This window comes from Sceloporus undulatus, chromosome 2, assembly GCF_019175285.1.
Source record: "Sceloporus undulatus isolate JIND9_A2432 ecotype Alabama chromosome 2, SceUnd_v1.1, whole genome shotgun sequence".
In the NCBI taxonomy this organism is placed as follows: Eukaryota; Metazoa; Chordata; class Lepidosauria; order Squamata; family Phrynosomatidae; genus Sceloporus; species Sceloporus undulatus.
In genome coordinates, this window is record NC_056523.1 from 196,692,901 (window position 1) to 196,712,760 (window position 19,860).

The 19,860-nt window shown below is 42.7% G+C and overlaps 1 protein-coding gene across 1 annotated transcript; it reads left to right on the forward strand.

The window, feature by feature from the left end:
* RAD23A (RAD23 homolog A, nucleotide excision repair protein) lies at positions 1-13,828 on the forward strand. Its single transcript, XM_042452663.1, has 9 exons — positions 1-215; positions 3,001-3,162; positions 3,488-3,678; positions 4,437-4,492; positions 5,458-5,585; positions 7,985-8,060; positions 8,311-8,441; positions 9,379-9,543; positions 12,189-13,828. The coding sequence occupies exons 1-9, from the start codon at positions 144-146 to the stop codon at positions 12,300-12,302; spliced, it is 1,095 nt and encodes a 364-aa protein (XP_042308597.1). The 5' UTR covers positions 1-143; the 3' UTR covers positions 12,303-13,828.
* The last annotated feature ends 6,032 nt before the right edge of the window (positions 13,829-19,860 follow it).

The following is a 19,860-nucleotide window of genomic DNA, read 5'->3' on the forward strand; positions in this document are numbered from 1 at the left end:
AGGGGCCTGGCGGGGACCGGAAGTGGCGCCCAAGGAGCGATTAAAATGGCGGCGGCGTGAAGTTGCATGTCGCTGTGGGGTCCCCTGCTGAGTCCGTTGCGAGGAAGCGCCGGCTGTTGACGCTCCTTTTCACCGCTGCCGTCATGGCGGTGACCGTCACTCTCAAGACCCTCCAGCAGCAGACCTTCAAGATCCGCATGGAGCCCGAAGAGACGGTGAGCGGGAGGCAGGAGGCAGGCGGGGGGTATCATAGAGTCCTAGAGTTGGAAGAGAGCGCAAGGGCCCTGATCCAGTCCAGCCCCATTCTGCCATGCAGGAACTCTCACTCAAAGCATCCCCATTGACAGATGGTCATCCAGCCTCTGCTGAAAGACCTCCAAGGAACCAGCCCTAGCCCCACTCCTCCTCCCCTTTTCCCCTCGCCAATGACTCACTCCTCCTTCTCTCACTATCTCTTGCTTCCCGGGTGGACAGGCGTCCTCGTTTTCCCGGACGCTCCCTCCCACGCCAGCCTTTTCGGTCAAGGAGGTCTCTTTCCAAACAGAAGGAGGCATGCCCAAAATGTCCCCCCTTCTGAGCATCACTAAGAAGCAGGGATTTCTGCTTTATGAGTGTTCTTCTCTTTTCTTTGGGGATGTCCTCCGTTTCCTATCTCTTGCAGTGCCTTGTCCTGTTTGGTGGCTAGGAGGACATCTGCTTGCCACGTGCCCACTTACCTACATTGATGCAAACTTAGAAATGTGTCCAGTGTGACTGGAGGCCCTCCTTTTCCAAGAGGCATCCTCCATTTCAGCCCTCTGTCCAGGAGGCGTTCCAAAAGGCCCTCCATTTTGAGCAGGACTAAGGAGCATGGGTCTACATTTCTAGGAGTGTTTTGAGCTTTTCTTGGGTCATGCCCTCCCTCTGTTTTTTCCTGGAAAGTCTTACATTTGATGGTGCATTGTCCTCCTTGGCAGTTAGGAGGACATCTGGTCACCCCGCCATCGACCCCAGTGTTTTCCCTCCTCACACGCTTTCCACAGAATTGTTCAGCTTTCCCAGCCCTGCATTCAGCCTTCGAGCCAAACTTGTGCCTTGAAACTCATTTTAATTGATTTTATTCCTAACCATAAACTTATGAAGGAAAGGATAGAAAATTGATATTCTGGACCCACCTTCCACACCTGCACAGCTAGACACAGCTCTTGCTCCTTTGGGGTTGGTGGGTGATCTTGGGCAAATCACACTCTCTCAGCCTCAGGGAAAAGCAGTGGCAATGGTCCTCTGAAGAAACCTGCCAAGAAAACCTTGTGATAGGTTCGCTGTAGGGTCACCATAAGTGGGAAAGGATGTGAAGGCACACAACAACATACTTCTGTTGCTCACTGTTGTACACCAACTCCCCAGTGTAAAGCCTTCATGCTGTGTGTGTTGTGTGCTTTCAAATTGATTTCAATCCTAAAGTGGACCTATCATGGGGTTTTCCTGGTGTGTTGCTCAGAGCAGGTTTTCCATTGACTTTCCCTGAGGCTGAGAGAGTGTGACTTGCCCATGATTACCCTGTGGGTTTCATGGATGAGCTGGAACTCGAACCCTGGTCTAGGGTCATAGTCTAGTGCTCAAACCACTGTGCCACTTGTCCGGTTCTAGTTGTGGCTTATTCATTGTTCTCCCTTGGACCAATTATGTTAACTGTTATAATGATCCATATAATTGGACTGTTCCTATTTTCCTACTATCCTGCTGTTGCTCCTTATACATGGGTTTGATGTGGACATGCTTAGGATTAGACAAATTGTTTTCTTTTACATGGTGTTGTTAATCCTTCATCCCTTGTTCTGAAATTAATTGGTCCTTTATCCTGTTGGTGTAACCAAAGTCCTCTTCACAAAACAATTTCAGCCAGATATTTGTTGTTAAACAAGCACTCCTTCCCCCTTGTCCTTTCTATGTCCATGAGAAAACCCCACATGATTCAGAAAGATACATCTGCCTCTGTTATCTGCCCTTCTGGGCTACAGCACTGTACAGATTTAAAAGAAATGAATTTTATGTTAATACAGTATCTAGATTCAAATAGTTTATGTCTAGAACAGATTTCAAAGCGACAGCTGCCTTAGGCTGTTACAACATACAAAGGAATAGGAGAAAGAATAATCTGGCAGCCTTGTTAAGGCTGACTGATTCCTTCTAGCGTGAACTTTACTGGATATCAGTGTTGATATCCTGATATTGGCGTTATGTGAAATGTTTACATCTTATACTAATCTTCTAGACTTCTACATATGTGCCTCTTCAGACTTTGAGGGTTGGAATTCTTATTCAAGGAAGCCTTGTGTCTTGTATCAGGCATGTTTGTTTTGTGTCTGAAAGCTGCTGCAAAGGGAAATGGCACATGGCTTTCCTCTTCTTCCTATCCTCAGAGCAATCTTTTCTGTTTCAGAGTAGAAGTTTAGCAAATAGTTCTTCCTGAGGTGCTCAAGAAACAGCTTCCAAAATCCCAGCTAGGGCATGTCCCTGAGTCAGTTGACTGAGTAAAGTCAACATGTGTATTAATTCCATTGATTCAGTAGGTCTGTTCTAGTTAATTACTCACAGTTAGATTTAGACTTTTATGGCTGAAAGGAACAAACGCTCATACCAGCTCAAAGTAAGAACCATCTTTTCAAGTTTGGAAACCTGTAGAGGAAATAGTTTGAGTAATGTCATAGAAGAGGGGCAACCATATTCTGTAGATCTGGTGGAAGTTGTCTAGCCCTCTGTGGGAGAGAGTACAGCAGGAAGTTCTATTTTCCTAAAGATTTCTAGAAGCCAAGGCAATTCTAAACTGGTTATTTATCAAAGGAAATTAACAAAGCACTGAAACCGTTTGTTGTGGGTCAATGCCCCCATTGCTGAAAATTGTGGCTGGGAGCTGATTTTCAAAGATTTGCATTTGAGTATTGCTTGGGGTGGGAAATGTTGCCTCTCTGGCAGTCGGTAGAGGACATATGATTGAAACAGCTTGCCTTTGGGCTGCAGGTCCGAGTTCTTAAGGAGAAGATTGAAGCTGAAAAGGGCAAAGAAACTTTCCCAGTGTCAGGCCAGAAACTTATCTATGCTGGCAAGATTCTGAATGATGACGTCCCCATCAAGGAGTACAAGATTGATGAAAAGAATTTTGTTGTGGTGATGGTCACTAAGGTATGCTTCATGGTTTTGCTTATTTTATGGCAGACAGTTGTTTCTGCTTCAACAGTCTCTACTTGCAGTGGTGGTGTGCTGAAAAAAGAAAACGTGTTTCTGCTAGTACAGGTGTTAGCCAGTTCATCACTCCACAGTGGAAAATGGGGAATCCAAGAAGGGTGATCATAGACATTGAAAATACTATGGCATGTTGTTATAGGTTCCAAAAGAGGTTCTCTAGGTCATTTACACATCATCTGAAGAGCAGCTTATTTAGCTTACTCTGCTAATTGTTGTCCTGCTTTGTCTCCTCCCCTAAATCAATTTTTGATTTTCTGTTAAGAACAAAGCAGGCTCAGGTGCTCCTGCTCCCTCACCCAGCGATGCTGTACCCACTTCTGAGCCCACACCATCTTCTGGACAGACTCCGCTGACTACAACAGCAGCTGTTTCAACCCCACCAGTTGCTCCACCAAGTGAAGAAAAGCCTCCTGAAGAGTCAGTGACCACTTCCCCACAGGAATCCACTGATAGGTAAATTCAGCTTCTGCACCCATCATCAACCCTGAAGCTGATTTGTAGGTGACTTTGAAATAATCTCATAGAGGGGGCAGTTTTAGACCTAAAAAGACATAATGCAGCACTATTTGTATTTTGAGGCTTCTGAGTAAATAACATTTGCTTACTCATAGAAACCAGGTGATGCTGGAATGGAGAAATAGAACATTTAGGACTATCAGTATGTTCCTCTGGCTGTTAGATTTTTGTTCCATATTTCCCCTTTGGGAAATATGGGAAACCTTAACATGGAAGCCCTGCCCCCAGCCTATGTGGGTTGGAAATCAGGAATGCAAATCTATGTGTGCAGGAACCCACACCAAAAATACTTCATGTCTCCTGAAAGAGAGAGACAAGGGTCTGACATTGATAGGGTTTCAGGGTACAGCTGTAGTTAGTGACTGGCTTGTCAAATAACTTTAATGAGGGCACATGGAAGGATGCAACAAGGTTCACAAGATCATATGTTTTGGAGAGGCAACCTCTTTTTATAGCCTGTTGATGCATGAAGACTACAGCTTTTATCATGTCTCTGGAGGAATATCTTTGAATTTTGACAGTTTCATTAGGAATAACAGCCATTTATTTATTATCAGTTGTGGGGATATAAGAGAGATGGGAATTTTGAAGAGAAAACTAGTAGTTCTGTTGCTTAGGGGATTGTCACCTCTTCAATTTTCTTGTCCAGTTATCTGGAAGGACCCAGCTACTATTTCTTTCTCTTAAATTTGCAGCTCTGTTCCCTCTTCAGGTAGCATGGGACGTGAAGATGACGCAGCCTCCACCTTAGGTAGGTGAGCTCCTTTCTTTTGCATGCTACAGGAGAGAGCTCTCAGTTCTTTGGCTGCAAGTTGTTCTTAATGATTGGGGCTACACTATTCCTTTTGCTGTACTTTCATAAATTTCTAGAGTCCAAGATTCATATTTACTTTTTTGAACACAAGGGTTTGTTTATTAGGTGCTGCCCTCTGATGGCCACTACTGTTTAAAACATCATTCTTTCAATTATGCAAAAAGGTACAATAAACATGTAATAAAACAGCCGTATTTAGTCTGGCTGCTAGGATTCAAATGTGGTTTGTACCCAGGTCACCCCCACTACTTTTTATTTAGTTTATTTTTTTTAAAGGAAGGAAGTGGGTCCTGTGTTGCAGGTTGAAGCTAAAGGTGGTTCCTACATCTGGAAAGGCTGAAGGCACCTGCTGTAGGTGAAGCCTCTGTTGAGCAGTTTGCTTCAGTAGTCTCTTGGTGGATCACATTCCAGATCTCAAACTCTGCTGTTCATTGCTGATATCTTGGAATACATCCAAGATATCAGTAACATATTAGCACTAGATGACCCACCTGCCACCTTGACTGCCCATTTTATAGTTTTTATAGAAGGAGAAAGAGCTGTTTTCGAGCTATGCCTTTGAAAATCTGAGTCCTGTTGCTATTTCTGGAAGAGCACTTATGATTTCAACCTAGAGGTTTTTGATTATATGCTGTCCATCTCAGGGTGATTTCCCAGAGCTTTGTATCCATCAAAAGACTAGCGAATGTAGGAATAGAAACTCTTGAGGTGCTTGAAATATAAGACTTCCCACTTTTCAACTCTTGGTTTGCAGAACCTAGAATTGCTCAAGGCACAGTGGTTAGTAATGGCAAAGTGACCTGCTTCCTTCTCATCGAGTATCCCTTTCTACTGTGCTCCCCATGTTCAAGGATCTGCTAGTAATAGATATTCCTCTAATGCAAAACTCTCTTCCAATTCAGTTACTGGCTCAGAGTATGAGACAATGTTGACAGAAATCATGTCCATGGGCTACGAGCGAGAGCGGGTAGTAGCAGCACTCCGGGCCAGCTACAACAACCCTCACCGAGCTGTGGAGTATCTGCTAACGGTGAGGAGAATAATTGGTCGTATCCTACCAAGCTGTTTTTGGTTTCTTCCTGTTTTTCAACGGGAATGTAGTTTTATGTATCCTGTCTTTCTTTCCCTCCTGTCACTGGCTGTAATCATTTTCCACATTCTGCTATCACTTCTCTTATTACTAGCTTGGACAGTGTGAAATAGGCACATCACAAGGCTCTCTGCACTATGGCAGGCATATTCTCTTCCAGGGTGACTGCCTAAACGATATCTAGCTTTGTGCATGACACTCACTTTTAGGTTTATGCTGCTAGTGAAACTCAGAGGGAGGACAGTAGGGTGTCAGCCCATGAAAGAACTTGTCTTTGGAAACAGATGTTTTATTAATTCACCAGTATACAATGGACTGGATAGTAGTTTTCATGAGGGACATTGTCTTCTTCAGGATGACATCTCTGATTTGCTTGCAAAGAGAAACTGTCATATTGGGCCCTTAGGGAATCTTGGAGGGCCACATTTCCTGCCTTGCTCATCTATGATTTTTGTTACCTTTTAATGTATGGGGAATAATTTCATTGCATTTTTGCTGTTCCTGTGTTGCCTTAGGCCAGAGTTGAATAAGCTTGGTGATAGGGAGACTCATTGACCTTTTAGGAGATCATGAATCCACAGATTGTATTTTCTCTTCAGATACTCCTAATGCCCCCAGGAGGCATGAAGGACAATTTCACAAGGTTTTTGACCCAGGAGAGGCCTTTTTATGAACAGGAAGTGATGCTAGATGGATTAATGTGATTCATGTTCCACACTTTCCTCACTCCTTTTTAGGTCCAAGAAAGGTATTTTCTTTTTTAAAAAAAATCAACCAAACGTCAATTTCTGGTTCACTTTCTGGTCCAGGAAGGGGCAAAAATGTAGTGAAATTAAATAACCCAACTAGATATGGATAGAAGCAAGCTGCAGATTCTCTCTTCATTGAGCAAGTCACTCACAATAGTCTCAATGAGAACTAAATGCAAGAGACATTTAGATCTGTTTATTTATTACAATATTTATATTTGCCAATATCATAAGATATGTGGGTTGCTTATGTTCCTACTGCTAGGATAGCTGGGCCCAGTATATGGAGCCCTGGTGGTGCAGTGGTTAAATGCCTGTACTGCAGGCATTCACTCAAAACCACAAGGTTGTGAGTTCAAGACTAGCAAAAGGGCCCAAGCTCGACTCAGGCTTGCATCCTTCCGAGGTCGCTAAAATGAGTACCCAGACTGTTGGGGGCAAATTAGCTTACTTGCTAATTAGCTTACTTGCTGTTCACCGCTATGATCTTTGGAATAGCGGTATATAAATAAAACATATTATTATTAAAACATATTATATCCCTGAAAGCTATCTGTAATGTCTTCAGAGTCAGTTGTGATTTAAAGTACCACACAATAGTTTGAGGCACAAGGGCGTACAGCAGAACTAAAACATTCCTTGATGCACAGCTAGTCCTTTTAGTTTTGAATGGTTTTCTGTGCAGTTGATGTTTCTTTATGCTGCATTAAACAGCAGCTGCCATGTTATAAATGATTATCTGGGTTTATCCACAGAGCGAAATAAAATCAGAAAATGGGTGAAAACCTTTGAATCGTATTCTCGTTTATCTTTCCCTGTGCACAGAATTGCGGAGGCCTGGACTGTGTTGTCCTGAGATTTGATGTCATCAGGTGTGGGGCAGGGCATCTGCCAGGAAGGGGTGGGTCTTCTGTCAGGGGCACACTCCTTGTCATGGCTTGGTTTTCTGCAGGAAAACTGGGCTGTGGCAAGGAGCCGGGCTGCACGCACGTGCCTCTCTGCCCCTCCTTGCTGCAGCCTGGTTCTTCCAAGAAAACTGGGCTGTGACAAAGAGGGGCGGAGCAGGGCCCCCTGACTGGCTGTCACCCCCGTCTGGGGTGTCACTTGGTGTGATCTGCACCTCCCTTCCCCAGTGATGTTACTGGGCCTGGAATAAAACCAGAAAAATTTGAAGGAAAACCCATTTTGTTGCCAACACTTCTCCCATTCTATAAAAGTTGAAAAAATTAAATTCTTAATAGTGAATAGTATGTCTAAAGCAAGGTGTTAATATATTTTCACACCCAAAAAAAACTGTAACAAGAAAACTCTTATATGTTGTTATTAGATCATTGCAAATCCTCGTTTTGGTTTCCTTTTTTCAGTTCCTTTGTGAGAATGCTTCCATTATTTTTGCTTTACACCGTGAAAATTACAAGACACAATATATTTTTCTTTATTTTAGTAATGTTAGTGACTTCATGCTGCTGTCGTTGTTTATTTATATAGCACCACCAAGGTACATAGTACTTTAGCCAGCAGTGTAGAAAAAATATGGTCAGGATATGGTTCTACCTAATTCTTTGTTTCTGCTTTCTTTGAACTTTTCAGGGCATCCCTGGTAGTCCAGAACCAGAGAGAGCTCCTATCCAGGAGAACCAGCCCCAAGAGCAACCGGCATCAGAAGGTGTGTTGCCTTTCTCCACTTTCATTGAGATAAATTCCAGGAGTGGGTGGCCTGGGGAAAGTAACTGAGGTAGATAACTGGATCCTATAAGTCAATATTGCTGCTGGCCTGATGAGAAAGTACGAGTCATTGCCAAAGAATTAATGGCACAACTGCTTCTGTATTCTTTCCCATGTATCCCAAATCTCTTTCTCTCCTATTTGATGCCTTTCTGGTGGATGCATAACATTAACAACCCTTGGGCTTACAGGAGAGAATCCTTTGGAGTTTCTGCGAGACCAGCCCCAGTTCCAGAACATGCGGCAAGTGATCCAGCAGAACCCAGCTCTTCTCCCAGCCCTGCTTCAGCAGTTAGGCCAAGAGAATCCTCAGCTTCTGCAGGTAACAGCAGGGGAGGAGCTCTTTTTCTTTTGGGGGAAAGAACTGCAGCAGTCACAACAATGTCTGGGAGAGAAACTTGGTTTTGTCTCGATGCTTGAGGAAGGGATCCTAACAGTGAGGCAGCCTCACTGTTTTTTGTTTGTTTGTTTGTTTTTCTTTTTGGTTAGTATCTAGCAGAGCCAGAAGGCAGGCTGGAACATGTCTGCCTCCCCCATCCTCAGCTAGGCAGTACCACCTGTGCAGCTGTGCCTGCTATAATGGCTTTGCTCATAACTGTGCCCTGGTTTTCAGATGAGTATTTGATTTCCTGGAGTTCTTCAATTAAAGCAGCGGTTCACATCTGAAAAGCCTGGGGACCAGTTTTCTGCCACCCACTGTGTTTTGTCAAAACGCAAACTGTTGGCTGGAAATCAACAACTTGTTTTGAGATATGTATGTATGTGTTAAACAGTGCACATGGGGGCTGCAACCTATTTGAAATTGAATTATTTTGTCTGAGGGCTTCCTAGACTGGCAGTTGACTTCTCTATAATTTCCTTTGCCAGAAGAAGGGTAGTCTGCAGGACTGAGTACTGCAAAAGCAGGATGCACTTTGCCTTCCTGCTTTACAGGGTGTTACCAACCATCCTCGTTCAGCTCCTTCCCTGTGCCATGAATTTGGCTACCTTAGGTCTTCACTGAGGGTGGGCCCTGCTACCTGCCTTGAATTTCTCTTAAATATAGATGGGTAAATTGAAACAGCAGGTGTGGGGTTTGGTGGGACTAGAGAAGAGGACCCTGAGGACACATGAGAAGTCTTGTGGAGAACTCAAATGTAGGAAGAGACAGTTCTCTCAAGTTGTTTCCTTAGCATTCCTCCACATTGGAAGCTATACTGGGAAATGTCCTGTTGGGGAGTGTGTGTACACAGTAATAACAGTGATTGTTCCTCTTCCAGCAAATCAGCCAGCATCAGGAGCAGTTTATTCAGATGCTCAATGAACCCCTGGGTGAAATGGCTGACATCGCAGATATTGAAGGGGAGATGGGTGCTATTGGAGAAGAAGCTCCTCAGATGAATTACATCCAAGTAACACCTCAGGAAAAAGAAGCCATAGAAAGGGTAACATTTGCTGGATTGAGAAACAGTGGTTTGGGGCAGGGCCAAGAAGGGAAATACCCCAGGGAGTTTCTTATTCTGAGCTGGAGCTTCTTGCCATGGCATTTGCATCTGAAGGGTTTGCTTCTTTTTGAAGTCTAGTGTTGGATTTTAGCTGAATGACCATTGTTAAGGGATCATGAGAAGGGTGTTAGGAAGTACTGAGCTGCCCATCAATGATCTGAGACCCAAAAGCATTTATATACCAACTAAACTTTATATAGTTTATTTAGAACAAAAGTAACAAGGGAAATATAAAAGAAGATAGATGAATAAATTTCTAATCATACCATGTGCTCATAAAACATTGTCAGGAATAGGGATTGGATGCTCTAGGAATCCCTGAATCATAGATTAAGAACCCTGAGATCACTCCCCGTCATTTTTATGTACACATTAGACAAAGAACACCTTTAGGTGTTGATCTGTATCTTCCTCCAACCATAGATTGCATGGCGAGTGGTGAATTTGGTGGGCCACACTTTCCCAACTCTGCACTCGAACCTGATGGCAACACAGTACAGTGGGCCCTCGGTATCCACGAGGGATCCATTCTGGACTCCCCTTCCCCGGATACCAAAATCCATGGATGCTCAAATCTCATTGTCCTTAAAGGCAGCTGCTTACAGCCGCACCACCATTACAAGCAGTGGGATAATAGTTCCTCACTCCCTCCCCTCCTTCCTTACCTGCTTTCTTCCTCTTCACTCCAGCTTGGCTTTGGGGTGGAATTTGACTCCCAGTTAGCCAGGGGGTGGGCTGGAGGCTGGGCTGGGGCCCCAAGCCCCAGCCCTGGCCCCAGCTCCCTCAGAGCTCCAACTCTGAGGGAGCTGGGGCCAGAGCTTGGGTCTCACGACCCAGAGGCTCCATTGCGGGTGCTGGGTCTGGGGACAGGGACTCCAATAGTCAAGCCCTCACCCCATCCCCAGCTGACTGGGAGCCAAATTCTTCCCCTAAAGCCAAGCCAGGGCGGAGAGGAAAGAAGGAAGCAGACAAGGAAGGAGGGAACGGGAGGAGGGACTTTTGTCTTCAATGGTGGTGTGACTGTCTTCATGCCACCATTGGGGACAATATGGACTTGCCATCTGTGGATAGCAAGTCCACGGATAAGGAGAGGCCACTATAATTTTTTAGTAGGAGGTAGTTGCTTTCTGGGAGTATGCTGATTGCAATGTGTGCCGTGAAACTGCTGTCCCTCTTAAGAGAAAGTCATCATAAGTAGAGTTTTGGATCCTGCCATCCCTCCTGCACCATCTTTCATGTTGTACAATCATCAAATCATCCATTTCAGCATGACTTTTCTTATAGAAAGCAGCAGAACTTAACTTTTGTGATTCTAGGACTGGATTGTGCATAATCCAGCTCCCCCTGCCAGAAAAATTATTTTTCTGTACTTGACTATTGTTAAAATCAAGATAAATTCATAGGTAAACTTGTTTGCATAACATGAATCAGTTGCAAAGTATCTTCTTTCTTTATTTATTTACTTCGTTTATATCCCTCCTTTCTCCCAATAATGGGATGCAGGGCAGCTAACAACATATTTAAAAATAATACAGATTAAAACTATACAAATTTATTAATAAAAGTATAAATGTAGGAGTTACTTAAAGAACAATTAAACAATTCATAAAGTTAAAACATTAAACTTTAAAAACATTAAAATTCATCAGAAGACCACATACAACCTTAAAAACAGCACTGCACAACATTAAAATCAATTTTGAAAAGCCTGACAGCATACAAATGTTTGGACTTGCTGATCCTGGCCTCTCTCGGGAGGGAGTTCCAAAGTTTGGAAGCAGCCACCAAGAAGGCCTGCTCCCATCTTCCCACCAAATGAGCCTGGGAAATTGTTGGGACAGAGAGAAGGGCCTCTCCAGATGATCTTAGAGCCCTAAGGGGCTCATAGAGAGACATATGATTCTTCAGCTAACCTGGACTCAAGCTGTATAGGAGCTGAGTGTCAAGGAGAAGTGAGGAAATACAGCTAGGCTGGCTTCTGAGAAGGCTGGATGAGAGGGACAAGCAGCTAAATACCTGACTTATGATGGTATGAATGCTGTGTGCCACCTTTCAGAAAAAAATTGACATTTAAAATAAAGATGATGGTTGTTTGGAATTCCAGTTCTAATCTACATTCCACTTTTAATATATTTGTAAAATTGTGAGAAATAGATTTATGCTAAATCCAGAGATGACTATTCCATGTCTGGGAAATGCTTCTGATTCTTGTTTTTTCTGCCCCATACTAGACCAGAAGGAAAGCTCTAGTTATTTCTTTGAAGAAGTACTCATAATTGGCTCATTAAAGAATAGCTGAAATTGCAGGACACATGGAGTTAAATATAACCAGACAAAATGTTTATTTCAAGATGCAGTTTCAAATGTGTGCAAACCTTTTTTACCAATGTAAGATCCCACGGTGCTGAATTACTAAACCCTGCATTCTCCAGATCGTTTTTTAAAAACACATTGTTTTATTGGGGGAAAACAAGGTCACTATGTATTCTTTATATCAACAAAACTAGAGATTGCTAATGGGAATGTTTTAATTTTTCACCTCCGTTTTTTCTTTCTTTCTCTCTCTCCCCTCCCTGCTTCCCCAGTTAAAGGCCCTGGGCTTTCCCGAGAGCCTGGTGATCCAAGCGTATTTTGCCTGCGAGAAGAATGAGAATCTGGCGGCCAACTTCTTGCTGAGTCAGAACTTTGATGATGAATGATAAAGGAAAAGAGTTTTATATAAAATTCTCTATATAAATATTCGTTTATTTAAAGGGGCACTACTTGGGTTGGGAATGGTATGATTTTAGGATGTCTCAGATGAATTGCTGGCTGGAGGAAAATACTCTACCTTGGAAACTGGGCAGTGGGGAAAAAAAGCAGAGTAAATGGACCTTCTCTTCCCTCTCCCCCACCACCCACAACATAACGGCTGTATTTGAGCCCAGCTGCATCCCACAACTATGCTTGGACTGGCAGCCAGAATATTCAGGGAAAGGTTGACACAGCAGATGGGTTCTGTTGGATCTTCTCCCATCTGAGCTGATTGTGTGTCTGCAAACAGATTGCTCTTTTGTTTGCAAATCTCCCCTCCCCCCCCACCCCGCCAGTGCACAGTACTACAAAGCCTAAATATGTCTATGCCCGTCAGCTAATTCTTTCCACCCTTGGCCTTTGAAATATGTCCAGTTGTCCATCTCTGTTCCAAAGGGCAATGTGTCCTAGGTGGCTGACTTGCCTTCAGATGATATTTTTGAGAGCTTTGCCTGCATTGAAGAAGCTGTACACGATGGAGAAATATCTTGTGGTGTTGCACACAAATACAGAACATTTCCCTATGCTGGTTATGTCTCTGTTAGGCAACTCTCCACCTCGTACCTGCAGCTCCCTGACACTGTCTTTCAGTTTATTATCACAAGAAGCCCTGAGAACGTTCAAAGTTTTCCCTCTTTCTGTGGCAGCGCAGATTTTTGGCTAGTTGCTCTGCACTACTAGAGATATAGTTGAACTACCTTTGAAATCTCTCTTCTAGAATTGCCTAAGCAGGTTCAATACTCATGTAATTTATTGCTCTATATAGTTTGATCGTTGTCATTTAACATTATGCTTTTGAAACTTGCAAACCTAGCACAGTAGCAAAAGCAAAAGGAGGAATAAATTTTTACAAAGCCCTATAGTTGCTGAATCTCCTAAAGTTTTTTTTTTGGGGGGGGGGGGACAGATATATATTGAATGAAATCCATTTCTCACATTTTCTGTGTTGTGGAAGTTTTAAGGGAAACAAAATATTTTCTAGTATTAACTTGATTTTCTGTTGTTGCAATCATTCTTGTATTTTAAAGATCCCCCTTTAAAGAAACCCAATTTGTAGTTTGGGATACAAGATCTTTGTTTTAGACATTTGAGGGGATTACTTTTTTAATTTTGGAAAAAGATCAGATTGACATTTTCAAAGGTATACTTTACAGGAAAATATGTAAAAAGAATCCTGTTTTAATGTACTTTCTTGAAACTTGAGTTTGACTACATATGAACATATCCTGAATTAACTCACCAAAAACCTGGTTTAATTTTTGGCTTTATCTCTGCTGTCCAGTGAAATTGACACTTAACTGTTAACATGGGCAGATACAAAATTGCAGAGTCTTTCCCAGTTTAGATCATCCTACACCTTTATGTGGGGATGTTGGTCAAAATTGTTTCTGGTTTGAGCATCAATAAAACTGTCAGTTACCACCTGTTAGAACCCTGTTTGCTTTGATAAATAGTGACATCAGCTGTTGCCTTTATCTCTGCTATCCATAACAACTCTGTCTGAAAATTCAACTCAGCACATGCCTACTGTGAACAGAGCCAGAGTATTGCCTCTATGCCTCAAAAATAAATTCTGAAGCCATACATTTCTTCTAAATTGTGTGATATTGTTGTGTGGCTATGGTTGACAGTATGCAATATGTTCTGAATAAGCTAAATTAATTTGATTTTAAGGATGGTAGGGGAAGGCATAGAGGCAGAAAATACTAATTCTTAAGCCTGAAGAAGCATCCATTGATTATAGAAATTTCCTATAGGAAAGGCCTAAAGAAGGCGGGACCACTTGGTTGGGTAAGCAAAGTTGCTTCCTTGGCTTTGATGAATTAAACCCAGAACAGCTCTGGTATTGGTTGAAGGGCCTTTTTTAAGCAGCAGCAATAGATTCCAGCATGTTAGACGAAGTTGACTTCTGAATGCTGCTAAGAAGGCTCCTGAGGAGTGTATTCTTCTTGACCTTATGGCTTGTTCTAGACATCCAGACATCATAGTGAAGTCTTTGGGTCCTAAGAAAACATGAGGTGAGGTGATGCTGGTTGCTGTTAAAAACATGTGTTTCCCACCAAACTGAGAGATGCAATTTTGTGCATTTGTGCCCCAAATGGCTTGCTCCAGTTGAAGAAGAGTGCAGCAGCACCTCCTACCTTCTGACTCTTCAGAGTAGGGGTGCTTGAGTGATGAGGTCCATTGATGCGATGCTGAGTGTGTTGCTCAAGAGTGGGATCTGAATGCTGAATTATGTGCCTAAGATTTTGGAATTTAGCAAGAGGAGGCATCATGTGTAGCTCCTTGCCTCATCCCACGATGAACAAAACCAGATTAATAACAAGCAGATACAGATACAAGCTTGGTCAAGTTCAGAATGTGCATAATAGATTTCATCTCTGGCACAGAATATTTTGTTCTGGATCTCAGATCCTGGTGAGAAAAAGTACCTGCATATTTTGCCAGTTATGAAGAGAAGCGGAAAAGGCATTGCTTGCAAAGAAAAATTTTGACCAGCTCTGCTTGCTAGATCTGAAACGACCAGAAATTTTTAAAGCCTGGTGAAAGGCCTCCCAATCAGTTGGGAGTTCTTTGCCTGAGTGCAAATCGCTGAAGGATTATCATCCTCTAGTTTGGCTTGGCTTGTCGAGCTTCTCTATGCCTTCTTTCTGTCTCAGGTTGAAATGTTCTAGGCACTGTGAACAAGGTGTGAAATAAGTTGCTGAGGCCACATAGTGGCAGGAAAGAGTTGGATCTCATTCAGTGAACTTGTCTCATTATTTCCCAGTGGGTAGAGAGGGTTTTGGATGAGAAATGGTCTGAGCAAGAGATGAAAAGCAGCTGGAAGAATGGTTTCTATTCAGAAAACCTTGGAAAGATACTGGCTATGCAGTGATTTCCACTCTCTGTTTGACTAATGAATGATTTATCTGTTGGGCCTAGCATTGCTGTTCACACAAGGGAGAGCTGAGGTTGAAAGACTTGCTTTGAACCATGCAATAATAGGATTTATCTGCCTTGTGCTGAGGTTTCAGGGTCTAGCAGCTGACCAGCCCTCATTCTCATAGGTTTCTTGTCAGTTCCAGAAGCTACTTGTTTCCCTTTCTACTTCCACAGAATAGTGGGAGCCTGACTCATCCAGCCTGAAATGTTGTGCCTCTTGCCCTTTGGAGGCACTATTTTCAGGACGACGGTGTCTGTATAATGGCCCCTCTGCTTAGCACCAGCTGGTGCCTTTGCTCAGCAATGCAGAGATTGCTTCTGTTGGTCTGGATGCTGCTCTGTCTCCTCCGGCAGGCCTCCCGTGTGCACCATGTGTAGGACTGGCTCGCTGGAATGGGTGTTTTTGGTGCCCAAAGAAACTTGGCTGGGAGGTTGATTCTCAGTTGAGGAGGGGTTGCTCTGACCCTTCCAAGCAAGATGATGATTAATGGCAGGTGTTCTGTGAATAGCAATTCAGGTCCAACTTGTTCATTTTTACTCAGTGCTTGGTGTGGGAGGGAGGGAGAGGTGTTTGCGTGCACACACACATCAGCTGTCTTTTGGCTGCTTCTCCCCAAATTGGCTAATTACTTGAGATTAATGCTTAGAAGCAGCAGCTTCCTCTCCCCTTCTGCCATCTGCTCTCTTCTGTATGAGGCCTGTTATTATTTGACAGTGGCTGGATTCTGTTTTCTAAGTTTCACCCCAGCTTTGTAGCTTCAACCTCTGGAGACTGCAGCTTGATCCAGACACAGGGGCAGATGCTAGAAGTTCACTGAAAGAAGGTGGAGCCAACAGTGTTTTTATTTTTTAAGAAAAGACTTGTGACTTCTGAGTGATTGCCCTTTTCTTTTTAAAGTGTTATGCTTCTAGGTCTCAGTTACATAGGTAACCTTTTGAAAGATGTTCGTAGTGCTTAAAGGATGGGACTTTCACAATCCTGTCATGAGTTATTGGGTTTGTTTTATTTGAGGATTTTAATTTTATTTAATTTTTTGGGTCTCCTAGCTGTACCTCTTCTTTTCCACATCTGTTGCTCTTTAATTGCCTTAGTGATTGCCCAGGAAAGTAGTTTCCAGTAGTTCAAAACTGAAGTGTTAAATTGAACAAATTCAGTTTAAAAGCAGTGTATTTGAATACACCATTTGTCTGCTTTTGGGATTGCAAAAATTTGTGCCGCCTCTTGCATTATCTATTAAAATACAGAGGACAAGCTTATTATGTAGGTATAGTCAATTGCAGCCATTCAATTGGATTTCCTGCATGCACCAATCCATCTGTGAACATACACATGCTTACAGATGTTATACATAGTAATTACTGTTGTAGAATTCAAAGACATAGCCATGTTAGTCTGGAAAATCAGTATGCAAAGGGATCTCATAGCACCTTTAGGACTAACTGAAAGAAAGAAACTGGTAGTATGAGCTTTCATATAGACCTGTGTCTGCTTCCTTAGATGCATGCTACCAGTTTATTTCAGTTAGTCTCAAAGGTGCTACAAGATCCCTTTGCATAATAGTAAATATTTGGCTACATGAGAAGTATGAGAAGAACTATTACAAACAGTCCCACCACCTATTTAGACAGCACCAAACTTAGCAGGGTAATGGGTAATAAATTTTTTACCAATTTAAGTGCCCTGACATTTGGACTATACATGCATTCAGTTTCCGCCAAGGAGAAATGTTTCCATTAAATAAAGTACTGAAGCTACTCTTCGCGAATTCTAGAGTCCAAAATTTTGCATGCTTCAAAGCATTGCTCCCCATCTATTAGAAACATGCCACACACCATTCTCTGTTACAGATTCAAGCAAACTGAAATGAAAAACAGCATGCAGATGCTAATAGGTTTTTGGTAGTTTGTTTTTGCCGCAAGGCAGATGTTTGGGGAACAGTGTTGTCATTCCTCTTAGGGTGTTACCTTGTATGGCCCATACCCTCTAGTGGTGCCCCTGCCCAATCCAAGACCACCTTGTAGGGCACACCTTGTAGCCTATACATGTGTTGCCTAAATAGTTTAGCCAGTTGTTGGGCTGTGTGTAGCAATGTACAAGTTACAAAATGAGTTTGTTTGGAAGGCATTTCCACCCCCAACCAGATGGCAGTTTTTCCTTTGCTGACAGGCAGGTCAACAATAAAATCCATACTAATATATGCCCAAGATTTATTTGAGGTGAGTAGTGGCTGCAACAGTCTACAAGGTTTGTCACCCACCTTTTTTCCCATTGCTCACATTGGACAGGCTTGTACATAGGTTTCCACATCCACTCTCAAAGTAGGCCATCAATACTGCCTCCTCACCAGGTGTAAAGTTTTTACAAAATCCAAATGTCCAGCTGTTTTGACATCATGGCACAATTGTAGAATCTTAACTATCAGACTTTCAGGTACAGTACAAACCTTTTCTCCCCTTTACAGTATACCCCGTTTTTCAGTTGTATCTTATGCTGATGCTTTTTTACCCATTCATCCTATTTCACTCCTTCCATGAGGCTTGATTGTATGGACTTCTCTAGAGTAGCAGGCAGTTGGGCTTTCTCTGCCTGTTTGGCTTTCTCGTTACTCCCAACCTATGTTGCATTGGAGTTAACACAGTGTCCATTGTTTCTTGTTTTTGACTCTCATGTCGAGGTAATCTAAACAATGTCAGCCAAAATGTTTCCCCCCTTCCTGGCCAATACTTTATGGTGAACTGAATTTGTAAATGGTACTCGGCCCATCTGATTTGTTCTCAGGGTATCTGCATTGCGCGTAGTTTCCTATGGCCTGTCTGTACCTCAAAGTGGCAATTAGCTCCTTCCAACAAATGTCTCCAGTTTTCAAGAGATTTTTGCAGCACCTTCTTTTCCCCAACCCACCCAATTTAGTCCTGCCCCAGAAATGTTTTTTGGATAAGTACATGTGTGATCTCAATTGACCCTTTTCATCCTTTTGTAGCAAAACTGCTACAAAAACTGCATCTGCTTGTACCACAAATGGCTGGGCAGGATCTGGGTGCTTCAGGATTGGCTCTGAACTTCTTTTTTTAACTTTTCAAAATGTTAAATGCCTGTTGGCATTCATCAGTCTACTTAATTCTCTTGTAAAGGCAGTTTAAAACGATAAGATGTCAATAAACTAAACACTTACTAAACATTATGAGTTAAAACAGATTTTAGTGGGCCCTTGATATCCACTGGGGTTTGTCTCCAGGACTCCCCGTGGATACCAAAATCTGTGGCTGCTCAAGTCCTGTTATGTACAATGGAGTAGTGAAATTGTGTTCCTTATATCAAATAGCGAAATCTTGGAATTTGTATATACTGTATATATATATTTAATATTTTCAAACTGTGGATGCTTGAACTCGTGGATAAAAAAAGCAGTGGTTACAGAGGGCCAACTGTACTTTAGGTAAAATCATGGGGCCTAAAGGCTTTGATGAATATCCACCTTTTTGCTTGGAGCCTAAATGAAAACTGTGTTGGTGCCAATTAGCCATTCCAAGAGGAGGGCACCCCACAATTGGGGTGCCACAGCTAAGAAGGCTCTGTCTTGTGTCCCCAAATAGTATATTGACCTTGTTTGTGGGACACAGAGGAGGATGCTCTCCAGTTGATCGCAATCCTTGCTCAGGTACATACATGGCCAGATATTGACATGCCAAGATGTTTATGGCTTTAAATGTCATCACAAGCATCTAGAATTCGAACTGGGAATGTATTGCCAACCACTGCAGTTCTTTTAAGACTGGCATTGTGTGCTTTTTAGAAATGGCTAAAAAGATGTTCCACAGACAGTCATAAACTACATAGGGAATAGCTGTAATTGCTTTAGAGAAGGACATGGATACGTGCTATCCTCAGCTAGTCCGAAACTAACAGCGGTGCCCATAAGATATATTTCCCTTTTTAGTATGTTGCAACTAAATGTATAGTGTACCTTGATTAAATAAAGCTGGAGGTGTACAGTGGGCCCTTGGTATCTGCTGGGACCCCCCCTCCCCCTTTGGATATCAAAATCCATGGATGCTCAAGTCCCATTAAATGCAGTTGCATAGTAAAATAGTGTCCCTTACATAACATGGCAGACTCAAGGTTTGCTCCTTGTAATTTATAATATCTTGAATGATTTCAACCTGTGGATGGTTGAATCCGTGGATAAGGAGGGCCAGCTGTACAAGTACCTGTACATTATAAAAGGACATGAGCTCTTCAAGAAAGAGAGTCAAAGCAGATAGGTTACTTTGCAAGAAAAGAAAACAACAACAAAACTCACAGAGCAAGGTGAGTACTGCCAGACGAATTACCTGCCCTTGGGCAAACAGCTTTATTACCTACTTTTAAAAGTGCAAACTACTAGACTATACATGGCACAGAAAAATGTCTTTCTGAGAAATTTGGCTTTGTGAGGCCCCATGTTTCAGGTCAGATGCCTGTGAGTGTGTATGTTGTGTGCCTTCAAGCTGTTTCCAACTCATGGTGACCCTAAGACAAGACCCTATCATGGGGTTTTC